This window comes from Podarcis raffonei, chromosome 1 (genome assembly GCF_027172205.1).
Source record: "Podarcis raffonei isolate rPodRaf1 chromosome 1, rPodRaf1.pri, whole genome shotgun sequence".
NCBI lineage: Eukaryota > Metazoa > Chordata > Lepidosauria > Squamata > Lacertidae > Podarcis > Podarcis raffonei.
In genome coordinates this window covers 83,478,729-83,499,833 of record NC_070602.1, presented here as the reverse complement: position 1 = coordinate 83,499,833, position 21,105 = coordinate 83,478,729, and the positions used below count along the sequence as shown (strand labels likewise).

General features: G+C 46.7%; 1 protein-coding gene across 5 annotated transcripts in view; it reads right to left on the bottom strand.

Moving 5' to 3' along the window:
• The window catches only part of CARNS1 (carnosine synthase 1), a 32,835-nt gene extending 11,942 nt beyond the window's left edge, over window positions 1-20,893 (bottom strand). The window contains exons 1-4 of one of the 5 annotated variants that reach the window (XM_053399842.1): window positions 20,530-20,893; window positions 8,889-8,908; window positions 7,645-7,897; window positions 7,246-7,335 (exon numbers count right to left, since the gene is read on the bottom strand). In XM_053399842.1, coding sequence (XP_053255817.1) covers window positions 7,246-7,335; window positions 7,645-7,897; window positions 8,889-8,894 — 349 coding nt within the window. In that variant the 5' untranslated portion in view covers window positions 8,895-8,908; window positions 20,530-20,893. Of the gene's footprint in view, window positions 1-7,245; window positions 7,336-7,644; window positions 7,898-8,888; window positions 8,909-11,141; window positions 11,221-14,557; window positions 14,662-20,223; window positions 20,315-20,529 lie in introns of those variants that run through there. The other 4 variants (XM_053399836.1, XM_053399852.1, XM_053399862.1 and 1 more) reach the window with 4 other exon arrangements.
• Between the last annotated feature and the right edge of the window lie 212 nt (window positions 20,894-21,105).

Here is a 21,105-nt window from a genome sequence, read left to right as displayed (position 1 = left end):
GTGGGGCATCCTAACAACCCTCAGCACCCTTAGCTAGGCATGGCCAAACTTGGCCCTCCAGTTGTTTTGGGACTACAACTCCCATCATCCCTAGCTAACAGGACCAGTGGTCAGGGATGATGGGAATTGTAGTCCCAAAACAGCTGGAGGGCCAAGTTTGGCCATGCCTGGGGGCCTTAGCAAATGACACCTCCCATAATTCTTTGGGGGAAGCAAGCCATGACTATTTAAAGTGGTATCGTAGTGCTTTAAATGTATGGTGTGAATGTGGCCTTAGGGAAACTTTGCCCTTTTCCACTTCGCCAGCAGCACTGTGAGAGGCATGCAGCCCTCACTTTACCTCTAGACGTTGGTCATTTTCAGATGGAACACAGGAAGTAGCTTTATACCAAGCCAGGCCAATGTTGCATCTAACTCAAAATTGTCACTACACTGACTGGCAACAGCTCTTTAGGATTCAGACAGGGGACATTCCCAGCCCTACCTGAAGATGCTGGGGATTCAACGTGGGTTCAGGGATCATGCAAAGCAGATGCTCTAGCCACTGAGCTACAGCCTTCCAAAGGGCAGCCCTTCCAAAGGGCAGTCCACTCTCAGTCTCCCAAACTGATCATGTGGAACCTCAGGATTCCCGATAGTTGCAGGGAGGGAGCTGTGTGTATGTTCAGCATTTGTAGAATCTGTACAGTCAGCCTAACACAGAGAGGCTGAATGGGGACAGCATATGCAACCCTACTTTCTTTGTACATGCACTGTAGTCTGTCAGAAGACCTAAACGGGGGGGGGGGGGACCCTTTCCTCATACTCTGCTGCTGTAGGGGAGCAGCACATGCAGAACCCTCCCCTAACAGTCAGGGCAACAACTGCACTAGAGAAGGAAAAAGCTATTCCCACCCGTGTCACACGCTTACGCTTGAGATTCACCAGCCATGTTGGGAACTGCTATTTTAGCTGGTACCAAAATTAGCGGCTACGCTGGGCAAATCTATTTCTAAACGTATATGTGTCGGACGGCACAAAAGACCTTGTCTTTGTACAGAGGTCACCAGGTTCCCATACCATGACAATACTTGGGAGAATCAAACCACATGGAATTAAGACACACAGGGAGAAGTGGAGGTAAAGTAGGAAGGAGCCCTCTCATCACACAGTGACTATGGAGGCCTCTGGACATCAAGCTGGACTGCAGGACCAGAAAACTTTCGGGTGCAGACCTTTCCATTATTAAGACTCATTTCCTTGCCACCTTAGCAGATAGATGATTGAAAGCTACGAGGCCACAGAAGCCACTCTGTCAGCTGGGAAAGAGACTGAATAATTTCAGTTCTACAAGTGCTCATAGGTTGAGCTAGCTATTAGCTCTAGGAAACCACAGCACTTTCAGAACATAAAAAAGGGGGGGCATTATTTGGATACGCCCTGCTCTCAAACCACACCTTTAATTTTCCCTGCAGCTGGGAGCTGTCCAGTCTGGCTTCAAAATACAGAGGTCACCTTTTGAACGATCTCTCTCTCTCTCTCACACACACACAATTCTAGTTTAAACAGCAACATAAAAATATGATGAAGTCTTAATTGCAAGCAGATTGTGTGCATTTTAGAGGCTGGATTTCCATGCCCTGAACACAGAAATGGTACCTGATCCTTTCCCAGAACCCAATGTTGCATGTGTATTCTGCCATTGAGAATCCGGTACTTTTAAAGTGTGAATTAGCCCTCGGAATCCCAGCAGAAATGCTGCCAGAGCATTCACTGATCCAAACAAAGAGTTGCCAAGCCCTATGGGAGGCTGAAGGGTGGAGGGATTGTGCCTTGGTGTGGGAGGTTGGAGAGTTGACCTTCTGGTTTATTCCAGCCCTGTTCTTCTATATGCACTTTAGCCAGCGGGAAATCTGAGCAGCTCAGCTGCCACAAGAGCTCTGGTTACCACCAGCCCGTCTCAGCCTCTGAGAGGAGACGGGAAGAATGCCAGGAATACAGCGCAGCAGCTGCCCAAGAGAGTCTCTAAGAAGCATGCACAGCCAGATAGCTTGGTTGAGACAGGATTGCAGTTAGAGACAGCATTCTGATGAATTTCAGGCCCCGGGTTTGTAATGAAGTGGTCTGTTACAATGTACTACTTGTAAATACAATAATTATATTGCTGGCTCAGACATATACCATATTTTTCGCCCTATAGGGCACACTGGCCCATAGGACGCACCTCATTTTGGGGAGGGGAGAAATGAATTAAAAAAAATTATTTCCCCCCCCCCAGCCGCGGGGCTGGGGCAGGGGAAGCCTGAGCTTCCCCCGACCCCAGCCCGGGGGAACTCTCCCGGGCACGCAAGGCTTGCGGACACCTGCACAAAGCACGGGACGTCCTCCGGATGGCGCCCCGTGCTCCGCGCTGCAGGCTGCCGCCCACAAGCCTTGCGTGCCGGGGAGAGTTCCCCCGGGCGCGCAAGGCTTGCGGACACCTGCGCGAAGCACGTGGCGTCCTCCGGAGGGTGCCCCGTGCTCCGCACTGCAGGCTGCCGCCCGCAAGCCTTGCGCGCCTGGGGGGAACACATTTCCCCTTCATTTTTGGAGGGGAAAAGTGCGTCCTATAGGGCGAAAAATATGGTAAATCAAAATTTGTCATGATTGAAACAGATTTCATGGGGTTGGGGGAAAAGACCCAGTCCAGTGCACATGTCACTTCAATAAGGCTGAGAGAGCAATAGTTTGTTTTTATCTATCAAGTTGTCTGTTTTGTTTGTATAGGAATTGTGATTGCAAATTCCCCATCTTCTGGAACTGCCTCTATGCTGAGCATAGAGTTGACTTGTTTTTAACAGGGCTTTTGCATGCCACTGATCAAAAAGTCAGCTTCCATTACTTTTTCTCACAATGGAACAGCTGCTCCGTTTCCTCAGGCGTAGGTAACCCATAATCCAGCTCTTCCAGCCTACAGTTTGGTAATGGCCTCCATAGATTGTGCTCTAACCATTTCCTTCTCTATGGTCCATCTCCCCTCTCTAGGAACCCACTCTTATCAGTTTAATCAACCCTCCCTTTTCCAAATGGTGCTGCCTTTATACCCATTTATTTTATTTTCCACCCTAAATTGCAATTGAGGAGGGGGAAGGCAATCATGACTGGAGATGCAGCCAGGGGAGGAGGAAAGAATATTTAACCATTTCCCCACATGCCACAGTTCCAAATAAAATTGAAGCTTGGGAAAGGGGCACTGATCCCTTGGCTACAGAATGTTATTTACACCTGTATAAACTCTGTGGCTGAAACAAGAAAATTTTGGCAATGTTAAGGGCCTAACGTGTAGATACGTCTTTGTATAGTCATGTTCTTTATTTCTACAATTACAGTAGGTATAAACAGTATTTTTATTTATTAAAATGTGTATTAAATTAATTAATTCCATGAATGCTAATGATGTGATTACATGTGAAGTGTAATGACATTAGAGCTTGACTATTAGTCCCCAACCTTATGTGGAGTGTGAGAGCTACCAGGATGAATGTAAAACTCGATGGGTGGCTGGGGGGGGGGGAGTGATAAGACTTTGCAATGGTTCTCACAGCTGTTTCTGCAGCAAGAGACTACAGGCTCTGCAGAGTAACCATGTCACTTTGTTGCAGCAAGAACAGAGACTGAATCAGACCAATTTTAAAAGTTCGAAAGGAATATGAGCGAAGAATCACTTTCTATATATTTCTTTTATTCAACTGTTTTGAAACTGCTATAAAAGTTTTCAAAACTGCTATAAAACTTGCTTACCAGTGGCAGAATTGTGATAAGTGTACATACTCTTAAGTGGAGATCTCAAGCAACAACCTTCATCCCTCTGAAAAAAACTACTACTGTCTTTCTGATAATGTATTGTGTCTCTTCCATTTTCTTTGCCTTGCTTTTTAAGACTCCTTTTCATCAGTGTGTGGGTTGTGTGTACGTGTGTGTAAGCAAACACACACTTTCCAGACCTCAGTATGCTTCTGGTGAAATAGGCAGTATTGAACAAAAGGTTATGACATATTAAAACTGTAACCCTTTATTATAGATGACAGTTGGCAGCATAAGGTTGGGTACAAATAATATACTGTTGATTTCTAAGGCTTGAGTCCACAGTCTGAGCCAAACTAGATGGGACAAGAGATCCACTGGTATTTTATTCGGATGTCTCCCTGAACTATTAAGAAAGTCTATTTTTAAAGCAAAAACATTTCCCTTCCCTGTCTTAACTTGCTTTACTCCATTGTTTGAGACTATTTCCTTCTAACCAGCTCATATGCTGCAAGTGAGCCAAAGGGGAGAGAAATGTGCTTGAAGGGACAGAGCTTATTGACGGGAGGGAGCAAAGTTTAGTTCCTGTTATGTATTTATTTTTTTTATTTAAAAACCCCCACTTCTGTCCCTTTTAACCAGAGTACTGCAATCAAATGAATAAAATACATACAATTGTGACCTGCAACAAAATGCTGCAGTGTGAAGTGCTGCTGTTCAGTGTTCCAGCCAGCCAACCAGCCAGGCCTTCTTTCAAGCTATTCCATTCCATGGTTCCTCATTCTGGTTTTCCACCCTATCCACACCCAGACACTCAGAAGGGCTACTGAGCATTCAGAGTCCTCACTGGGCTGACTGCATTTTTTGTCCCCTGCGGGGTTTCCTCCCCTGAAGTTTCTCTTTCTATTTCAGCAAACCTTGGGCTTGCTCTGAGCATGCTGACACTCCCTTCTTATCTCTCAGTAGTTCTATTTCAGCTACATAGTCAACACCCCAGTTCACTATTTGCATATGATTATGGCTCGTCTGTCACAATCATTGGGACCTAAAGTACCTTCATAATGTAGCCGCTCAGTTTGAACCAGTGTACAGTTTTGAGGGAATAACTGTGTTAAACACATGCAACTTTTCCATAATAAATTGACAAAACATGAAGAATTAGGCAGGTATATTGTCCAAAACTGGTTTGAAGTGCACATTGTGATAATTGTTTCATAATATTTGAGCTGGCAATATATCGCAAATCACAATGTGTTTAAGGGCTAGGCGATACCTGGTTTTCGTTGTGACAACTCACCAGCTAAATGTTTTCAGCAGCCTAAAGCTCACAATATCACCAACTAAACCTCCTAATATCACCTGCTAAATGTTGCAGTGTTATCACCAGCTAAATATTGCAATCTACCACAATGTCTAAAATAAGGATTGAACTATACAGAGGCGAACAGGACAGCCTCACAACAGCAAAACACACACACACACAAAAACGGCAGCAGTAGCGGTGGCAGCCTGCAAGGCCTTGCAGCAGCAGCAGAAACAGCAGTGGACTGCAAGGCCTTGCGGTGGTGATAGTGACGGCACTAGTGGCAGCGGACTGTGAGGACTCAAGGAAGCAATGGCAGTGGCAGTAGTGGTGGCCACCTGCAAGGACTCAACAGCAGTTATTGGGAGGTGGTGGCATTAGTGACGGCAGCCTGTAAGGCCTTGAGGTGACAGCAGGAGGTGGCGGCCTGTGAGGTCTCATGGTAGTGACGGAAAGTAGTGGCAGTAATGTCACTGGCCTGTGAGGCCTCGCAGTGGTGACAGGATTTGGCAGCAGAAGCAGAGGTGGCCTGCAGGGACTCACAGCAGTGACAGGAGGTGACAGCAGTAGCGGCATCTTGTGAGGCCTTACAACAGCAATGGGAGGTGGCGGCAACAGCAGTGGCAGCCTGCAAGGCCTCGTAGCGACACAAGAGGTGGGGCTTGCAAGGTCTCACCGTGGTGGCAAGAAGTGACCGTGGCCTGCAAGTCCTCCTGGAGGTAGTGGGAGGCATTGGCAGGTGTGGCAGCCCACCTCAGCAAGGCCTTGCAGGCCACCTCTGCTTCTGCCACTGTCTCCTGCTGCCACCACATGGCCTTGCAGGCCGCCGCTACTGCAGCGCCATAACAAGGCCTTGCAGGCTGCTGCCACTTCTGCCACCCCCTGCCCACAGCCATAACGAGGCTTCACAGGCTGCTGATTATTGTGCCCCTGCTACGAGGCTGCCGCTGCTCCCCACCCCCACGCCCGTTGTTGATTCTGCCACTGCCAGACTGCTGCTGCCGCCACCTAGCAGATTATTTGTAATCAATATGACTCATCTCCGGACTTTGGATTGTCCTGAATACCACCATTTGGTAGCCAAGCCCAAAACCAAGTGTCATTTGGATGCATTTTGGCTTGCCTGCTCCTGAAAGTGACCATGAGGTGATTGATAGTATCATTATTTATCAGTTTTAGACCCTTAAGTAGTAGCAGTTGCCAGGACATTGTTCTGTTCGCCTCTGTGTATTTCCTTATTTCAGATATCATGATATATCGATATATCACAATGTTTAGCTGGTGACATATCGCAATATTGAAAACCAGTTGTTGCCCAGCCCTAGCAGGTATATAACAACTGCTTGCTGTGACAAAAGTTAATTCCAGGTGCCTTCAGCTGGCATACAGGTAAGTGAAGCAATCCAGTGAGATAAAAGTTCCTGAAGATGAAATTTAAGCTAAAAGAAAAGAATAAACCCCAAAGGAAGTGGATAAATTCAGTTGCAGACACCAGCTGGGGTGGAACTCTGTATGGTAACTCAAAACGGTAAGCAGCTCTGGTTCAATACAATTCAAGCTGCACAGCTTCTGTTTCAGAAACAAAATAGTAGTAAGTATCCCAGCCAGCAGCCAGTCAAGACTTGAGGATTCAAGCAACCTCTTCAGGCAGCCCCTCACAGACAGTTTCCCCCCAATTCAGAGTTTAATGGTTCCTGGTTACCAAAGATAATGACATTTAGCCCCCTTCCCTTAAGGAGAATGTACAAAAATGGGGTGTGACTCACCAGAGTGACCTTCAAAAATGCTAAATGGTGTCACCTTGGGAGACCATCTCCATTGGATTTTAAGGGCCTGTGTGGCAAGGAAGCAAAAAGGCAGCCCCGTCTCTCCTTCCCTCTCCAGATTTCCTGGTTTGCCTCTAGAGGAAAGCACTGCTCAGTTCCTCTATTGAGGAGAAAGGGAATAAAGCTAGTTGCCTCTTAATGGCAAGATGCTTTAGTGGGAGGCAAAGCTTTGGAAATTCCTTGACTGCCTGTGGGAGCTTTAACCTAGTGGCCCTGCTGGGTGAGGTGAGGTGGGACACCACTGGACTCCTCAGTACTTCACCAGCCATGAGTAAGGATGAATGTGTCACCCAGCAGAGCCAAGGCAAAGAGACAACCTAAGGTTTTTGGCTATGGTATAAGGATGGAACTCACCAGGACACTGGTTGCCACCTTCCAGAAGCACAGACAAGTATGAAGTGGGAGAGCCCAAGACACAGATGGTTATGTCTGATGGTCCAAACCCTGGGAAAGAAAAGAAATGAGTTGGTGACCTGATTCTCATACTAGATCTCGGAATCCTAATGTCTCAGCTCCATGAACTCCACATGCTGGGATTTGAAGATAGAATCACAGTAATTAACTCTGCTCTCTTAGCCACAGCCCATATCCCAGAGTCATTCTACAGATGGATTCAGATGAAGCGCTGAGGTGGAAATGGTGACGTGATCCATCATGTGATCCATCTATCACATTTACCATTAATGCGGATGCTCTGACACGTTCCAGGTTAAAGGAGAGAAACAGCAGCCATCCAGCCAAAGAAGGACTCACCTGTTCGAGGCTCCTTTGTGTGGTCAATTGTCTCTGGGAGCCCCTCCTGCTGCAAGGTGCACTGCAGCAGGTCATAGTAGTAAGCTGTCCAGGCCCGGGCCTGTGCATCCTCAGGGCTGATCTTGCAGTCCAGAGGCACATCCCGGCGCCAGGCACAGCGCAAGGGGCTCAGGGGTGGTAGAAACCCCTGTTCTGCCCAATCCAGTTCCTTGGGAGTTGGAGGTGGCTCTGTGTGGATCTGGTCCAGAGACAGCTGCAGAAAGAGAAAGACAAAGAGTTGGGAAATAGGCCTGGAAAAGGAGAAGGAACTTAGCCGCAGCACAGATCCCACCAAAGGAATGGGGAGAAGATCATTCCTGCCAGTAGCCAGTGGAGAACATTGCTCTTTTCCCAGGCCTTTGGCTAGTTAAATTATATATGGCAGTGATGGCCAAACTCGGCCCTCCAGCTGTTTTGCGACTATAATTCCCATCATCCCTGACCACTGGTCCTGTTAGCTAGGGATGATGGGAGTTGTGGTCCCTAAACAGCTGGAGGGCCAAGTTTGGCCATCACTGATCTATGATCTTTTAAACTGTGGGGGGGTTTTGTTTCTATCTGCTATACATTATATTGAGAGAGAGAGAGGGAGAGAGAGAGAGAGAGAGAGAGAGAGAGAGAGAGAGAGAGAGAGAGAACTGCCCTATGATCCACAGATGAAAGGTGGTATAGACATTTTAACAACAACAGTGCTCAAGGGTCTGTTGCTGCAACGTGGCACTGGCTGGCTGAGTAGCTTATCCCCAGTGTCATGGAGGACTAAAGAGGCTGGGAACCCATGGGAGAACTGAAGAATTTTCACATAGAAAGGCAAGATGGTACTAGCCAAGTTCTGGTGTTGCCCAGACTACATCTAACAGGTTTTTTTTCTTCATGTTGTTTAACCGCTACAAAAATAAACATGTCTCAATGAGAGACAAAAAAAGGAGGCTATTTTGGCCAGAACAGAGGGATTTCAACAAATGGGTCTTACAAACAAGTACCTGGAAACAAAACCAAAAACACCCCCAGCAGAATAGACAAGAAAAAGGCCTACTGAACCAATGTGTTTTGTACTCTACTCAGGGAGTTACAGAACAGTAATTCAGATATGCTGCATTTTCGAATTACTGCTGTTTTGAGTTTCCCCAAAGAGGGACCATAGGGTCCAAATGGGAGCTATATAAGGTGCGAGGAGAAAAAAGCCAAAGAAAGGCTAGACTCACCATCATTCCAGGTGAAGATGCTGCAAGGAAAGGAGAAAAAAGAGAGATGTGAATATATTTTTGTACTGCTTTTGACCCAGGGCTATCCCATCTCCAAGCGGGGTTATGAATGGTGAAATGACACACTTTATTGTGCTCGGCTGTGAAGGTGCAAGGGCCAGGGAGACGCTACAATGGAACTACACTGCCTGATTTGCTGCCCTCACTATACCCATGACCAAGAGGATATCTGGCTTTTAACTTGCCATCTTGAAATCAATCATGCTTCTTTAGTCCATACTGAAAAGAGAACATTAGATTACTTAAGAACTGACAATCTGTTACATGATTTTTCAATGCCCATTTTTGTCTTGCGTGTGCACATATCAAAGAACAAAGGCTGTAAGTTTTAAGCAAGGCAACCCCATGTATGCTTCCCACTGCATTCAACAGGGTTTACTCCCTACTAAGTGTGTTGAGGATTGCAGCTGACCAGCACTGACAGCAATCAAACAGTGCTGTGCTCATCCCTATTCCACAATGAAGCTTGGCACAGAGAGGACAGTTAGAAAACACTTGCAGCTGCTATGTGCCTGGGGCTCTGTGCTGGGCTTTTGGGTGTGTTTTGGTGCCAGGCAAGTGCCCTGCTCTGTGTATACAGGCCAGGCTGTTTTCTGAGCAGTGCCCTGGGGATCAGTGAGCTGTGAAATTCCCAGTTATTCAAGAAGATTAAGGGGGCATGGGATGAGGTTAGGATTAAACTAACATGCTCACCCACCCTTGCTCCTCGGTCTACTACTGCTGGCTCAGAAGGTTCATGCAAGGCCTCCATTTTATCTGGTCTGTCAGTGGCTTTCCTGTCCCACTAGATAACAATTGCCCCAGTCCCCAAGAGAAGGCTGCCCAGCTGCCAGAAAGGACAACGGGGGGGGTGTGAACATGGCAGGTTTACTGCAAGTACTTGGCAATCATTTTTAATTACTTATATGCAATTTAACACACATTTTACTTAGCAAACAAAAATAAATTATATTAATTTAACCAAAATATATTTTAAATTCCCATGTCATGGTACAACTTTTTAGCACCCCTCATTTTTTGGAATTTGAAAAATTCAATGTGCCTTATTGCCTACCCATCTCTACATACCGTATTTTTCCGTGTATTACATGATGTTTTTTGACTCAAAAATCATGTCAAAAAACTGGGGTCATCCAATACACAGATAGTGGCATGGGGGGGAGAAGCGGTGTGCCCACTAGCCAGCCAGTTGGCGGGAGCACAACTTCCCCCGATGCCGCTGCGTGCGGGAAACGATCTAGGGCGTGTTTCCTGCCCACAGCTGCATGGGGGGGAGAAGCTCAACAACTTTGGGCCATCTCCCCACATTTTCTTAAAATTGAGTCCCCCAAAACCAGGTGTGTGTGTGTCTTATACATAAGGGCGTCTTATAGACGCAAAAGTACGGTACTTGCGCACAAATGCTCTGCAAATGAAGTATGCAAATGAAAGTTAACTTGATGTGAGATTCTCCATTTCCCTAATGTGTATCAGCAGCAGCAGCAGCAATACATTATTACAGAAAGGCAAGCTTCATCTTGGCCTCTAACCCTCCACGATGCTTTCCTGCAAGACTGCATCATGGTGCCAAGGTCATCTAGTCCTTTTTGTGCAACAAACACAGTCGCCACCTTTATATGCTTGCTGGTAACTGGCAGTAGCACCAACCCAGAACTTCAATATATTACAAGGTTCCTGTGCCTTTAATAATTTTGAAGACAAGGGTGTTTGAGCAGCTGCAGCTTCTCCCTCTCCAGGACTGCCTTTGCACAGAAGCCTAACCTGTCTCACAAAGGCATTGTGTAGCTACACATTGTTAGTTTAAGGAACATATATCCCCCTTTAGCTTCAAAAAGAAATCAATGTGGCTAACAATAAGAAAACAATAAGCACAAAAATACATAGATAGGTATGTATATATATATATATATATATATATATATATATATATATATGCTTTTAGTTAAGCCACAGTGTTTCTTGCATCCTCTGGAGTAACTGTCTGGCCCATGAGCTTCATTCAGGTGGTCCAAGGCATGTCCATGTTATGTAGTCATTTTGTTTTTTAATTTTATTTTTATTGCCTATTTTATTTCTTATATTGCATTTTATTGTATTACAATTTGAATTCTATGGCACCCTTAGAAATGTGTATGACTAAGCAATATATAAGCGTCACAGCAATCTTCAAATGGTCCATGAGGGGAAACGTACCACTGGCTAAGTCATTCTGGCGCAGAGTAACTTTCTCCCCTGATTCGTAGGAAGGATGTGTTGATAGCAACCAATACTGCTATGGACCAAGCAACAAGACAAATATATTTAAGGCAGGATTCCTGCATTTGTTTCCTGGCTCTCAGAGGTTCTAGATAAGCTCCTCTGACACACCCATTTGAGGCAACATCACCATTCAAACAAAACCCAGCTACTATATACAATTTGAGCTTCATCTTGAAATGATCTGATGAAGCTACTTTCTTGGATATTAGTTCCAATTTTTTTTTCTAAACGCTAAAGTCTCCAGAAGCCATTTGAATTCCCTATTCCAAAGCAATGATTCAAATATAAAATAAAAGCATGTCATTTAACAACAACAACAACAAAGTTTGTACAGCTTATCTACTTCTCATTAGTTTATCCCTAGGGTCTCCAACGTGGTGCCCTTAACCCTCCCATTTTATTTGTATTTTGGGGAGACAGTTTTACCTGTTTTGAGGGAGGTGGGGTCTGAGCATCACCTGTGGCACCCACAGCAGCTACTAATATGTCTTCAGGTCCCAAGAGACTGAGAACCCTTGATTTAACTAACTACTGAAACATCCATTAATGCCATTCCCTAACAGATGGGCTTGCTGTGATCAAGGGATTTTAACAGCTAGACTTTCCCATTCTTTGCCACATTCTGTATATGAATTCTTATTAGGCACATGGAGACTACTTATCCCCATTCCCTTTGCAGGTAACATGAGAGATATTGAAGGTGTGAGCTGAAACAGCATGCAGGGGGGAAAGTACCTCCTGGCTCTCAGCCCACTGCACTTTCCCCTAGTCTGTAAGGCATCACTTTCCCTCTTCACCCCATCTATTCTTGGATGCTACTCCCATACATCCAGATATGTTAAAGAAGTACCTGGGAAACAGTCAGAATCTGGAAGAATATTAACAAACATGTAGGGTTATTTCCACCAATAAAAACATCAACTCTAGCTCCAAGGTTTCTTATAAGCCAGAGGCAATCGTATCTCTGCAATGATGAATCCCACACAACCATAAAGGTATTGGCTGCAGTCCTGCTCACAGGATACTTGAATTCCAACAGCATCAGTGAAATTGTGCTGGTTGGGGATGATGGGAATTGTAGTCCAGAACATCTGGAGCATCCTATGTTCGGGATGCCTGGTGTGCCGTACTGCTGCCACACCCTTCCACAGATTGGCAACATGACACTATGCACTGTTTTACAGCAGGGCTGGTACCCTGGAATTTAATGAACAAAATTACCACTGATCTGATGGTAGACGATTCCTTTCATGTGCTCACCATCAAATCTGTGGATATGGAATTCTCCCAAGTGACAGTATAATTATAGCTTTAAAATGGACATGTTCGAAACCTATAGACAATCTAGACAGGAACACAGCAAGATGCCTTATACAGTGGTACCTGGGTTACAGACTCCACTAACCCAGAAATAGTACCTCGGGTTAAGAACTTTGCCTTAGGATGAGAACAGAAATCGTGCAGCAGCGGCGCGGTGGCAGCAGGAGGCACCATTAGCTAAAGTGGTGCTTCAGGTTAAGAACAGTTTCAGGTTAAGAATGGACTTCCAGAACGAATTAAGTACTTAACCCGAGGTACCACTGTACTGCTATGACGTTTGGTCTGCGAAGCTTAGTAATGGCAACAATCACCAGCAATGAGAAAAGCAGTAGCACCCCAATACAGTCTCTACAGCAGCAAGTCTTTTAAATCCTAAATCCCTGAGTCTTCACTTGCTGTGAGTCCCACTGATGAATCAGAGATCAATTTTTAATCTGTGATTAAAGCTTTAGTTGATTAATCTCACCAATTAATCAATTAAGGCTTGAAGCTCTACCTACTTAGTGCTCTAAATTTGGCAAAATCTTGCTTCCAAGTCTAGCTAGGGTAGAAAGGATTACTTGAGTCTTCAATAACTCAAGTAATTAATTCATTAGTAAATCCATTAATAAGTTTTTTTTTTAAAAAAATTGGGGCCCATTAGTAAGATTTTAATCTAAATTGAACTATGTGAAATGGGTACTTGGTGGCAAAAGCACAGTTGTAATCCATGTACACACACACATATTGAACTTAATCTACAAAGGAAGAAGTAATTCTGCCTGTATGATTTTTGTCAAGAGAACCTGTTATCTACTACAAAGTATATCAGTTTGAATTGGCTGCTAAATAATCACTGAAAGCCCAAAGGTTAATTATCAGTTCACTAGGTGAGGCAAGGGATGCGGGTGGCGCTGTGGGTTAAACCACAGAGCCTAGGACTTGCCGATCAGAAGGTCGGCGGTTCAAATCCCCGCAATGGGGTGAGCTCCCGTTGCTCGGTCCCTGCTCCTGCCAACCTAGCAGTTCGAAAGCATGTCAAAGTGCAAGTAGATAAATAGGTACCACTCCGGTGGGAAGGTAAACAGCGTTTCCATGTGCTGCTCTGGTTCGCCAGAAGCGGCTTAGTCATGCTGGCCACATGACCTGGAAGTTGTACGCCGGCTCCCTCGGCCAATAAAGCGAGATGAGCGCAGCAACCCCAGAGTCGGCCACGACTGGACCTAATGGTCAGGGGTCCCTTTACCTTTTTTAAGTGAGGCAAGGGAGCATGCAGTCAGGCTTCATTTGTTTTAAGGGATAGATCCCTTTCTTTGGGGAAAATGTCACCTGCATTTTTGCCAGGACTGCGCAGCTGCTTTGCTGCTGAACTTACTAAGTGAGGTGATTTGCAGTTTACACATTACCTGGCAGACGTTTGGTGTCAACTCCAATTTATTTCCCACTGGAAGTTCTTGCAGTAGCACAAACATCCCTGTGTTAAAGTGGGTGGTGCAGGTTATTTTAGGGCTGTGCCATCACATGCTTCCCTTCAAACAGAAATGGTTGAACGGTGGAGTGTGGTTCTGCCCACCCCATCCTGTCACTTTGGGATTGCCCAGTTCTTTATTACATCCAAGCGGAAAAGTCATGTCTCCTCTTCCAAGACACATCAGTGTCACCTCACAGCAGAAGTGGGCAGATCCGGCAGCAGTTAACACCCCACCTCTCAACTTTCCCAGAAGTGTGAAGCACTCCTTCCTGAAGTGCATGGCCATCCTATGATTGGCTGGGCTTAGCAACCTGTCACTCAAAGCCACCTTGGCATAAAAGACCATAAATGTGGTCTGTTGCCCCTCTTGCCACCAATGCCAGACCATTGTTCTTTTAGCTTTGCCTGGTGTAGGGTTAGACCAACATCCTGGTGTGCTGTTTAATTTTCATTTTGATTCTGGACACTTGCTGTTTTGGATTTGTGAATTTCTGGACACACTCAAGAGCCGGCTGTCCTCTGCCTCCCGCCCCCTGCATTGGTTAAACCTTCTCGGTTAGGCTATTAGTTCTTAAAGTACCTGGAATATCTGAAGAGGAGATGGGCTGAGGTGGCCAAGCAGGAGAGCTGGAATTCAGCTGGTTGTTCCTTTACTCCTGAATAGACCACCTTGAGGCAATGAGAATTCCCTTGCCTTAGGTGACAAGCAGAGAGGGAGGGGAGGGGAGGGAGGAAGGAATGTCACTTGTTACTAGGGCTGATGTAGCAAGTAGTGTGCTGCCCTCCACCACAGTGAGTAGCCATTCCCAATACAGTGGTACCTCAGGTTACATACGCTTCAGGTTACAGACTCCGCTAACCCAGAAATAGTGCTTCAGGTTAAGAACTTTGCTTCAGGATGAGAACAGAAATCGTGCTCTGGCGGCACGGCGGCAGCAGGAGGCCCCATTAACTAAAGTGGTGCTTCAGGTTAAGAACAGTTTCAGGTTAGGTATGGACCTCTGGAACGAATTAAGAACTTGAGGCACCACTGTACAGCAGCCCAGGTGAGCAAGCACCTGCTCACAGCAGGAAATGGTATTTAGGATTTATGCAGAAATGGTATTTAGGATTTATGTACTCTCCCTGTATGAGACAGAGTGTGATAAATCATCGACTGTCATCTACTATTTTCCTGCCAGGCATATTAAACTGGATGGGTTGCAAATGATCTTGGCAGCAAGGCTAACGGTTTTTTTACTGGCCCCACAAAGCTTTTGACATTAGCAGGTGATCATGATGAGATCTCCAGGTCTTAAAAAATTATTTCCCCCTTTTCCCCCTGTTGCTCAACCTGCTGCGAAGAGCAGATGAGGCCAGCTTTCCTTGTCCGTTGGCATCTCTGAGTTTGGGTGACAAACCACACATATTGACTCACTTTATCAAAGGCAATGTGGGCTTTTAGTCCCGAACTGCCCTAAGCCTACTTTATCAAGCTAAGTAAAGTTTAAATGACCACCAGGAGACTGAATGGTTTCCCCAAACCATCTGGGGGTGTGTTTGCACCTCTCCTTAAAATGGAAAACATTCATATCAGAAGTTTTAGCTTGCCGTTTCATTGTTATGAAAACCTAATTCATAAATTGTTGTTTGGGAAACTGGCGTTGAGTAATGTGCTGATGTAACTTGGTGGTTGGTGGCATGTATGTCACATCTGCAGTGCGGCTAGAAACAAAGGTTTACTTCAAATCAAATGAATCCCAAGTAAAAACTGGATAAACAAACTGAAGTTAACACCTGACTCCACAAAGCAGCTTCCTATGCTTATGCGGCTTGAGCCTGTTCCATCAGGGGTGGGCAACCCTTTTTGTCTCCTTTCCAGGGCTGCATTCCCTCAGTGTCATCTGACAAGGGTCACATAATGGCAGTAGGGAGAGTGAGAGTCAAAGTGGGTAGGGCCACTCCTTTCTCTCTCTCTGTCACCTGCTTTCCAACTCCTTACCACTTGCATGGAACTAGGGTTGTGTACACACTGTATCTGTAAGCACATTTAGAACACCTTACTTCCCTCAAAGAATTCTGGGTAATGCGGTTTACTCCTCACAGAGGTACAATTCCCAGCAACCCGTAACAAACTACAGTTCCCAGAATCCTTTGAGGAAAGGAATGTGCTTCAAAAGTGCTTTAAAGGTATAGTGCGTATATATTTGCATCTCCCCCCGCCCCGTGCCATGTTTAGGAGGTTTATTTATGACATTTCTATTCCATCTTTCCTTCTTCAAGCTCAAGATAGAGTACTTGGTCCACACACATATTTTAGGCTAAGAAACTGTGACTGCCCCAAAGCTGCCCACTGAGGGGGATTTGAACGTGGGTCTCTCCCCAATCTTAAGCTGACACTCTTAACTACTATGCATCTGCTCATCTCTAGTTCATGAAAGCATATGCCACAATAGATTGATTAGTCTTTAAGGCACCACAGTGTTCTTTGTTGATTTTGCTCCAACAGACTAACCCAACTTCCCCTCTGGAAATTGTCTGAATGAAAAAGGAGAGCATTTTTTTATGATTTCCAAAAAGCTACACTACCTGGAGGTGCCTCTTACTTGCCAGAGACAAGGGGTAAGTCGCTGCTCCCAACCACTGGCTTATCAGCAGCTTTCTCAATTGTTTGGCTCCTATCTAAAGTGAAAGCAGGGAATGATCTGCCATCATTCAATAACTTTGTGTAGTGTTGGCTGCAGCTATCATGTGATGAGTAATGTAGATTCAGTAAAAGTCCGAGTACTTGTCTGAGGAAAAACAACGTTGGATTTTAATTATTTGAAAGACCATTCTTTATTTCAGCTCCACTTGCAAAATCATTCGCTCTTCAAGCCTACATCTAGGACTTGGAATGGCACTGGATTGAATGTCTATTATCTGACTGCCATCAACTATTTCATGAAGTCAAGAATGCCACTATGTAGAGGGCACCTTATTCTTTTTTTAAATTTCATTAGGGTGTCGTTTCTTAGCAAGAGCAAGAGTGAAGGGTAGGTTGCCTTTGATCACACAGAAGTTCCTGGGGCCAAACCCAGGGCCACGGTCAGGTGTGGGAGCCCCTTGCCAATCCCTGGAGCTATACAGCCCAGCTCTTCTGCTTTGCTGCTGCCTGTTTACTTGCCCTCTCCAGGCAAGCAGTGAGAAAAAAGGGCAGGAACATGCTTTGTCTTCCCCCTCCATGTGATGGTGTGCACTAGGACCCAGAGGGAGAGGCAAACTAATGGGTGCCAGCAATAATAGAGAGGAGGGGGCAGGTGCATTGAGGGAGACCCACTGAAAGGACCATGACTAACCCCCCTCCCCCAAATAAAACCCCTGGAAGCAGTACAGTACTATGTTGGACAAGCCTTGCAGCAAAGCCAAGCTCCTCCCATTGGCCACCAGCTAGAACTGCAGGCATCTCCAAATATTAGCAACAGTTGCTACCTAGGACGGTCCATGACTCCATCTTGCTTGCCTTAAGAATCAGAGTTGATGCTTGAAGAACTGGTCTGCTGCCTACTTAGCACAGCTTCCTTTAGAAACTGACTTTTGACAGCATTTTTCTTTTATAGTTACTTCTACTTTATTTCTGTTTTAATTTTGTTTAAGGTATAGCTGCAGGCTGACTGTTGTACCAGGATTTACCACCAAAGGGAATGTGAATTATTCACTATTATAGGACCCTTTGCTACCATTCTTAAAATTTATAGCAATATGTTATAACTGGTTTTTTATGTTATTTTCATTGTTTCACAGTAACAGGTAATGAAATTAGCTGTTCATTAGTTGTTCTAATGAAGTTAGTGCTTTAAATATACTTTACCATTCCTTGAAAATATTTGATGGGGGTCAACTAACTAAAACCTTTTTTGGGAGTGTCATCCCAATATTACCTTTCCAGGATGCAAAAGTGCCACCACCCAAAGTTTAATATATTTTCTCACCTGAGATTACATATTCCTTTGGGTGTGGTAACCACAAGGCACCATTTCATTTGCCCCCCAAGATAACATCAGAAGGGTCTCCATGGTGAGAGAACTTGAGATGCAATGGGCACCAATGCTGGGGACCCTCAAAGCAAGCTTCATTAACTATGAACCCTGAAATCTGAGTGTGAAGTGGACAATGTTGGATTCCTGGGTGTTAACTACAAACTCCGGATTGATGTATCAGTTTCTCAGTTTGGGGGGCCCTACAAAACACACGGTTTGCCCTACAAAACCATACAAAAGGTCTGGAGGGGACCCCAATTTCAGGGTTCACAGATGATGAAGCCCTCAAAGCACAGTAGTGGCATTGTGTTCATCTAATAAAGGAACTTGTATATTGTGATTTTTTTTAAAAAAAAATTTTTTACTCTGTGTTGTTTTTGTTTAGTCATTTAGTCTTGTCCAACTCTTCGTGACCCCATGGACCAGAGCACACAAGGCTCTGTGTAGCGATCAGCAACTTGCCCTGAGACCATGTGGAGAAGAGAAGGATATAAAGTCCCTAAATAAACAAACTTCTATCACTTTCTGAATGCTGTTAACAGGTCCATCGGAGACCAATCTTACTCGGCTAGGAGTGATCGCCAAAGAAGAAAGACAGAGATCCCTATTGTGTTAAGTTTATTCCGCACGGGATACTTTACAGCCAATGGTTTACATATAAACAGTGGAATGGCTTCCCCACAGTTGGCAACTGCAGGTAATATAATTAATCAATCATTACCTGCAGACCCAACAGCTTCACTGAGGAGAGACACCCATGGAGCGCTCCTGTTCTTTAGGACTTTTATGCAGGGGCTGCATCTAGGGACATAAGGTGCTGCCTTTTACCAAGTCAGACTTTTGGTTTGTCTAGCTCAGAACTGTCTACACTGACCAACAGCAACTCTGCATCTTTCAGGGTTCCTCCCTGATCTACCTAGAGATGCCAGGGATTCAACCTGGGACTTTGGCATGCAAAGCAGCAGTTCTCCCCACCCGCTGCGCTTTCCCAGCCTTCTCTCCAAGCTCACTGCTGCCATGCTGCCCCCAGCACCCACTACCACAAGCCTGGAGACTCACAGATAAGAGCTCGCTTGGCAGGTCCCCAGCCAGAAGGGGAAAGATGTCTCATAACTATTTGATCTGGTTGGGGAAAATTAAGCCACAGGCATGGGGAAAACGGTAAACTGAAATACCTGTACATTGTCAAATTCACTGAGGAAGAATTACGGCAAGGGCACATCTTCCATGGAGCTTGGGCTGTGGCATGGATCAAATGGCTAATATGCAGGGCTTCTGGTCCCCTACCCTAAGTCCACTTAGCCACATGGTGGAGGACAACTGTGGGGCCCTTGTACATGGCACAAAGTCTGCACAGCTGGCTTCCTATTACTGGTAAGGGGGAAGAATTCCAGGGTTGTTTCAAATTTCTCTGTGTGTGTATAATATGTGTGTAATTGTGTTAAATTATCTCTCTGTGTGTGTATCTAACTTAATGCCAAAAGAAGCTTTCCAAGACTCCCATGGGGAATGCAGAAAGTTGCCTGCCATCTATGTTCTAAGCATAAGCCCTTGGCACTTCCCAGCACCACCTTCCTTTTGTTAGCACACACCAAGGAGGAAGAGGGAGGGCTTTGAATGTATACCTCCCCCCCCCATTTCGGCTCCTGATTATGTGCAGGAGAAATAGTGCGTCCAATCTGCAAGGGGAGGTAAGAACAGGCGTGGGGCGGTGGGGGGGGGAGTTACTCCAGACCGTTTTAATCGAGCAAAAAGAGAGAGAAAATCGGGCAACGATTTCGCGTGCCGATATTCCTACACCAGTGTAAGCATCAAGATGCCCGCAGGCTCCCTTGAAGCCAGTGCCCAGTTGCATCAGCTGGGGATCCTAGCCTTGCCCAACCTTTTTTGTCCATAGGAACTTGATGCTTTTATTCCCCAGCCAATTCTAAAAAAGAAAAGGAAAGGAGGGGGGGACGCCCAGGAGCAGGGCGATTGGCGGAGACGGCCCGTGTGGGCGGGACTTCGGGTCAAGCAGGGACCCCGCCAGGCGCTCGAGAAGCCCCTTTCCCTGCCCCCCACCGCCAGGCAGAAGAGCAGCAGCCTTACTGCACGTCCCTCAGCTTTGTGCTTCCCGCAACCCGCCTCCCGTCTCCCTCCGCGACCTGCAGGGCGATCCGCGCGCTTCTCGCGCGGCGGCAGCAGCAGGCATAATAAAAACAGGTTGCACCAATTCCAGGTGGCCCATTGTAACCGAGGGGAGACTTACATGAGAAGGAAATGGCATGACTCCTGCTCCGTCCGCCCTGCTCACCAGGCGCACCGCAATTCTTCAAGCGAGCCGCGCGCGCGCACACACACACACACATATACTACACACGTGGTCCCGGCCGACCCCCTTTCTTCCCCGTCCTCTCCAGCAACAGGCTGCGCTCGCGCGACCCCCGGGCGCCAGCGCCGCCCCCTCCCCCAACCCCCCGATCCGGGCCTCACTCCGGGCGGGAAAGGCGCCCGAGACCCACCCGGGGCTGGGGGAGAAACCCAACGTCCACCCCCGCCGCCCCACCTCCGCTACCTTGTTGCAGCGCAGCGGCAAGCGCAGCTCTCGTGCGGATCTGCGGGCGATGCTGAGGCCGGGCGAGCGGCGCGATCCAGCGCAATCCGATGGCGAGGGGCGGGGTGGAAGGAGCCGGGGAATGTCCAGGGATTAACTCCGGCGGGTTTTATATAGAAACGGAGCGGGCATGCCCAGTAAGGCGAGGCAGCTTATCGAGCATCGGGGCAAGGCGGGCAGGCACTCGCCAGCGCCGGAGACACCCACAGCCATTGACCGAAGCAGATAGGCGCTCCCGGGGGCTGGGAGCGAGTGAGCGCCGGGGTGGGTGTGCGCGGGAGCGTAATGGGCTCGAGGGGGGTGGCAGCGCCTCGCAGAGGTGGCGGAGGAGTGCTATGCAAAGCGGAGGTGGGAGGGGTTCCACCCGGGGGAAGGGGAGAGGTGGGCGGGGGGGGGGTCCGGAGCCGAGGAATTTCTTGCTGAAAGAGCCCATCCGCTCCCATGACGCGCGGGGCTGTTGCTAACCATTTTGTAGCCCTCCTCTAACGAACGCCAAGTGAGGAGCCCGTTAACTCTCGCTGGGTTAAGCAAACCTTA